A 6558-nucleotide genomic window follows, 5' to 3' on the forward strand; every position below is an offset into this window, starting at 1 on the left:
CATCCACGCTGGTTTTCTTTTAGTACGTTAAGGTCTTTCTTCGTTGTCCGATGTTGTTGAAAAGCTTGGTGGATTAACCGGACCATCTATTGAACCGAGTTGATCACGTTTTGTTGGTTTTTGTGACTCATCATCATCAATTCCATCAAAGTTTGTTGACACTTGTCTTTCAGCAACCTTTTTGTTCCATTGCCAACAATTTTCTTCATCAAAAACTACATCACGACTAATTATAATTTTCTTAGTGCAAGGATTGTAAAGCTTGTAAGCTTTTGATTGATCACTTACACCAAGAAAGACACACTTTTCTCCTTTGTTATCTAGCTTTGTTCGCTTCTGATCTGGAATATGGGGATAGGCAATACACCCAAAATTTTTGAAATGATCTACCTTCAGCCTCCATCCGCTCCATGCTTCCTCCGGAATCATATTTTGTACAGCAAGTGTGGGACTTCTATTCAATATATGGATGCTCCAATTGACTGCTTCAGGCCAGAAAGTTCTTGGAATACCACTTTTCATCAAAAGGCTTTCACCATATTGAGAAGAGTGCGATTTTTTCGCTCACAGACACCATTTTGTTGCGGCGTGTAGGCTGCATTTAGCTGCCTTTTGATTCCATTATTCTCAAAGAAAGTTTCAAATTCTCGTGAGATATACTCTCTACCACGACCTGTGCAAAGAACTTTGATTGAGCTGCCAATTTCTTTCTCAACTTGCACTTTAAAGCTTTTAAAAGCAATAAAAGCTTCAGATTTGTCCTACAAAAAATATACCCAAGTTTTCCGACTATAATCACAAACGAAGGTGATTATATATCGTTCTCCTCCATTTGAAGAGGGGTTTATCGGGCCGTACAAATATGAATGCACTAACTCCAATGGTCTCTTTGCTCTCCATGACTTTCCTATTGGAAAAGGATCTCGATGTTGCTTGCTGACAACGCACTCTTCACAAACTTCAGAAGGAACTTCAATTTGAGGAAGCTTGGTCACCATGTTTTTCTATTGTAGAGTTTTCAATCCACCAGAGTTCAAGTGACCATAGCGAAAATGCCATAGCCAAGAGACATCCTTCAATTTCGCTAAGAAGCAAGAATGAGTTGTGTTTTGTAGATAAAGTGGGAATATTCAGTTTGCTGTCATATTCACTTGAGCAATTAAATTCATCTCCACATCTTGAATTCTACATACTCCATCTTTGATAGATAACTCATACACTTTTTCTAGCAACTGGCTCACACTCAAAAGATTGGTCTTTAAATCTGGAACAAAAAGAACATTAGAAATGGTGTGGGTAGAGTTCCCTTTGGTTTGGATAGTCACCTGTACTTTTTCCAAGACCAAAGCAATGGAGTTATCACCAAATTTGACAGTATTGCGGAATGACTCGTCAAGTTCCAAAAAAGCTTTCTTGTCTCCACACATGTGATTGTTGCAACCTGTATCTAAATACCACATGTTTTGTTGAGTTGCTTTATTTACATGGCACACCATTAAAAGAGATATTTCATTTTCTTTCTCTACAAAGTGAGTTCTTTCTCCATTTTGCCAATTCAAAACATGTGGTATTTTGAATTGGCAAAACATGTGGTATTTATATTAAACTTTTAAGAAATTTTTCATAAATATAACAAACTACTACAATATTTACAGTATTTACAGACCGTGTAACAAAACCTATAAAGTTACCCATTTTTTAAATATTCCATATTCTTTTTTTTCCATTGCGATTTCTTTTCATCTTTTTTCTTTTCCTTTCTTTTTCTTACATCGTTTAGATTTATTCGTCTTTCTGCATCGTCTTTCTTCTTTCTCTACAAAGTGAGTTCTTTCTCCATTTTGCCAATTCAAATTTGTTCGATATTCTGATTGATAATGACCATATACTTATAGCATCGGTGGCATTCGATATGTGACTTGTCTGTTGGCTTGTAAGTTGTTGAGTGATGGCCTCCTCTTTCCTTTCCTCTTCCTTGAAATTGATTCTCTTCGTACTGATGGTGTCTTCGTTGGCTGCCACAATCGTTGCTTCCTCTGTCTTTCAATCACCATCTTCCTCGTCCTCTATCTGCTTTGAATGTTGACTGATTTTCAGTTGAAGCCTTCAATACTTGCTCCTTTTTTCTTGCTTGGTAACTTTTTGCTCATGAACCAGCAAAGAGCTCTGCAACTCATCAATTGAAAGATTATTAATATCTTTAGACTCTTCTATGGAACATACAACGAAATTAAACTTCGGTGTCATTGATGGAAGAATCTTTTCCACAATGGTGACGTCCTCCATTTTCTCTCCATGGATTCGCATTTTGTTGGCGATTTTCATTGTTCTTGCAAAGAAATCAATCACTGACTCGCTAATCTTCATTCGTAGAGTCTCGAATTCGGTTCGAAGACTTTGAAGTTGCACTCGCTTTGCCTTCATGTTTCCTTGATGCTTCTTTTTCATAGAGTCCCAAATCTGTTTGGAGGTTTCTTTGCAAAGAATTGTTTCCAAAGTTGCTTGATCAATTGTTGGAAAAGATAGTTTTTTGCTTTAAGGTCCTTCAGCTTCAATGCTTCCAATTCTGACTTTTGTGTATCAGACAATATTGCTCTAGATGCAGGCTCTGCTACTCCTGATTCAACAACCTGCCAATATTCCTTAGAGCTCAAGAAATTTTTCATTAACATGCTCCAATGGTCATAATGACCATTAAAGCGAGGAATTGTTGGTTGGATAAAGTTATCAGTTGTCATGATAATACACTGCTGCTGCAAGACAAATCAAAGAAGCATTCGCTCACTCACTCATTCCTTTTTTTACTCACTAACCCAACTCTCAGATCACTCACCCTTTTTTGTTTGTTTAACCCAATATCACTCACCAACCCAATGGCTCAGATACCAATGTTAATTAAATCAGAAGAAACTATTCAATACTTTACTTAATTTTATTAATCAATCAAATGGCCTATATATAGGCAATACAGGCATGTTCAACTAATGAAAGATGAACAAATCAGAAAGTGGAAAACCTAAAACAAACTCTCCTATAAACTAGGTACTAGTGTGCTAGTGGTGATGACGCATACTTACCCTACTAACACGTTAGGCCTAAACACAAGGACAATAAAAAGAAACTTTCAACATTACTATCATTGACTTATGAGGGAAGGGTAGAAGATTATTGTTCTTCAGATTCAAGTCATTTAGTGTATTTATAATGTGTTTTTTTTTTAAAACTAGTTTTCAATTTTGTAAATATAAATGCACGCGAAATGAATTCAATTCAGTAATTATGTGGATGTGTGTGTTTTTTTTTTATAATTTTGTTGAAAATATTGATCGTTGTTTTGAATGTTTAAGGCAAGTAATAATATTTAATTTTAGGGTTTTCATTCTCGATAGAACAATTTTTTCTTTTTTCTTTCTTTTTTTTTTTTTTTTTTGCAATAAAGTTTGAAGTTAAGAAAATATAATTTTAAATAAAAATAAGATTTTGGATTACTCAAATAAAAAATTAGTACTTTGGTTTAATTAAAATTTGAAATCACCATAAAATCATATACACGCCCAAAATTAGAAAAAAAACTATATATATAAAAGATTTAGAAAGATCACAAAATTTTAAAAATAAAAAATTTGTGAAAAATAGCGAAATTTACAAAATATTTACCTCAAAGTGTTGTTAGTTTTTTTTTTCTTTTTCCTTTTTTCAATTTTTGAAAAAATCGTGAAAAGTTGTTTTGATTCAAATTAAAGATTCAATTCAGAAAATGTTGAAATCATACATATCAAAAGAAAAATTTATATTTTATAATTTACATTAAATTAAAACTCGGGTCTTTTCAAAAATATAACAACGCGCATAATATATTTGGTACACGATCGTTTAGATTTGACTATTATTTGTTATACGATCGTTTAGCCTTTAGATTTGGATCCAAATCTAAACGATTTATTTTTTTCAATCCTATCGTTTAATTTGGTTACACGATCATTTAAATTTGTTACACAATCAACGATTTGACTACATGATCGATTTGGCTACCCTACCCCAAATCTAAACAATTTTTTTTTCAAAATTTGGTACACGTTTAGATTTGGTTAAACGATTTTTTTTTAAGATTCCTTATACACGATCTTTTAAATTTGGTTACCCAAATCTAAACGACGTACAAAATAGAGGAAAAGAAGAAAGACGATGCAGAAAGACGAATAAATCTAAACGACGTAAGAAAAAGAAAGGAAAAGAAAAAAGATGAAAAGAAATCGCAATGGAAAAAAAAGAATATGAAATATTTAAAAAATTGGTAACTTTATAGGTTTTGTTACACGGTTGTAAATACTGTAAATATTGTAGTAGTTTGTTATATTTATGAAAATTTTCTTAAAAGTTTAATATTTAACTTTGGTTAATTTTCATAAATATAACAAATTGTTCAAAATATTTACGATCCGTATAACAAAATGAAAAATCTCATAAAGCTAACATTTTTTAATTATTCCAGGTTTGTCTTTCTTTTTTTATGGTGTACCAGATTTTTTTAAAAAAAATAGTTTAGATTTGGCTATTTAAACTATTAAATATAAACTATCGTGTACAAAGAATATCCAAATTTAAACGATCAAATGTAAATGATCGTGGAAGAAAGAATGGTCAAATCAAAACAATCGTTTACTGAATATATTACCGTGACAACTAATCACAACGCATTTTTGAAATTTTCTATCGTGGAGGTGTACGTTTTTTTTTTTTTTTTTGTTTTTGAAATTGTTGTATGCAGGATAAATATTTTGCTGTTATATTGTTTAGAAAATCCTTTTAACTTTTATATAGCACCTATTTGATTAGTAGTAGATTAAAAGTAAAAGTTTCAATGGTTCGAAAAATAAAATAAAAAGTGTATATTTTTAATATGTAAAGATTGCTACGGTGATATATGTTATATAAATAACAAAAACAAAAAGATGAAAGGAAAGGACCATGCTGTACTCACATATATTGTTTTATATATTTTCTACACCAATTTAATAGAATTCATTTAATTTTATAAAAAAGGTTTCATTGAATTTCAAATTGACCGCATAGCGCAGTGGATTAGCGCGTTTGACTTCGGATCAAAAGGTCGTGGGTTCGACTCCCACTGTGGTCGCTTGTTATATTTTATGTTATTTCCATTGTTTTTCCACCAACAAAAACCCTATTTTTCTTTATTTTAAAATTCCTCTTATTGAAATTTTCCTTGTACCTCGTCTAATTTACTATGGTATTTACTCTTTGTTATCGTTTTTACTTTTTACTATTTGACATTTATTGTTTTTTTATTCTCTGTTACAATTTTTAGTGTTTATTTTTCAATCTAAAATAATCTATATCACAAATACACATTATTATAACCTAAACTCTGCACCAAAATATAAACTATTATAACTCAACTATAATAATTTAGGATTATGATGACTCACTTTTTACCCTCAAACACTTCTTAAGGATGAAAAATTATTAAATATTCTATTAAAAATTAGTAACATCTTATTCAAAGAATAAAAAAAAAGTATATTAGTGTAATAGAAATAAAATCCATGACATAATTTAGTAATAATAGCTAATTTAGTCCCATTAATAATTAAAAAAACAAATAATGATATATGTCTATCCATGACTATTATCAATGTATAAATAACCATACGCTAATAACAGTCCATCACTTTTATTATATATAAAAAAAATAGTGATCGATATACTTATTTATTTTGTCACTTTTATTCTTGATAGACTTTTATTTGTTACTTAAAGTTTATCAGGGAAGGTAGCTAATAAAGTTAAAATAACAAAAAGTAATGATAATAATAAGTGATAGACTCTTTATACATCTGTCAAAGTAATTAATTCGTTGGATCTTAACGATCATATTACTAGAGATTGACACTATTGTCACATCAACTTGCGCCTCTATTATTTTCTTTTACTTTCTTTTTCTTTTTTCTTTCTTTCTTTCCTTTTTGTCTTCAAATGGGATCAAACAATTTGTATAGGTGTGAAGATAAACCATGTTATGTTTTTTTAGTACAAGTTGGCAGTGAGGAATTTGAAGCCGGAATCTCCTAATTGTCAATACATCTAAGTGTCAATTGAGTTAGAATTTTAACGGCTAAATCATGCAATGTTGCTTAGTTTTAAGTCTTGCTATTTTTGCAATATTTTAACCTTGTTTTGCTACATGCAACGCCCTAATAGATCTTAGGTAGATTGATGTCATCTAATATTAAATCGAAAAATATAATTCTATCATATTCTATCAATGACACTTCATGAACAATTAGTCATATAATTATAATTCCATAACTGATACATTACTTTTATATATTTTTATAATTTTTTATCAACATATTGGTCATAAACTTTTATGTACTTCTATATAAGTATATGATCAGTAGTATAATTCTATCATCGTCTATCTAAAATAAAAATAAAACCAATAATAAATATATAAATAGTTAGTAAACTTTTAGCATTTAATCACCCACAAATAGTGATATTTTGTTATTGAAATAAAATGATAGAAGTGATATA

The 6558-nt window shown here is 30.3% G+C and overlaps 1 protein-coding gene and 1 non-coding gene across 2 annotated transcripts; one reads left to right on the top strand and one right to left on the bottom strand.

The window, feature by feature from the left end:
* Nucleotides 1-2106: 2106 nt before the first annotated feature.
* On the bottom strand, nucleotides 2107-2424 carry LOC103496216 (uncharacterized). Its single transcript, XM_008457991.1, has one exon. The coding sequence runs from the start codon at nucleotides 2422-2424 to the stop codon at nucleotides 2107-2109; it is 318 nt and encodes a 105-aa protein (XP_008456213.1).
* Nucleotides 2425-5063: 2639 nt separating this feature from the next.
* Nucleotides 5064-5137, top strand: TRNAR-UCG (transfer RNA arginine (anticodon UCG)). The gene has a single exon. It is a non-coding gene; the product is annotated as a tRNA-Arg (tRNA).
* Nucleotides 5138-6558: the final 1421 nt, after the last annotated feature.

This window comes from Cucumis melo, chromosome 6 (assembly GCF_025177605.1).
Source record: "Cucumis melo cultivar AY chromosome 6, USDA_Cmelo_AY_1.0, whole genome shotgun sequence".
NCBI lineage: Eukaryota > Viridiplantae > Streptophyta > Magnoliopsida > Cucurbitales > Cucurbitaceae > Cucumis > Cucumis melo.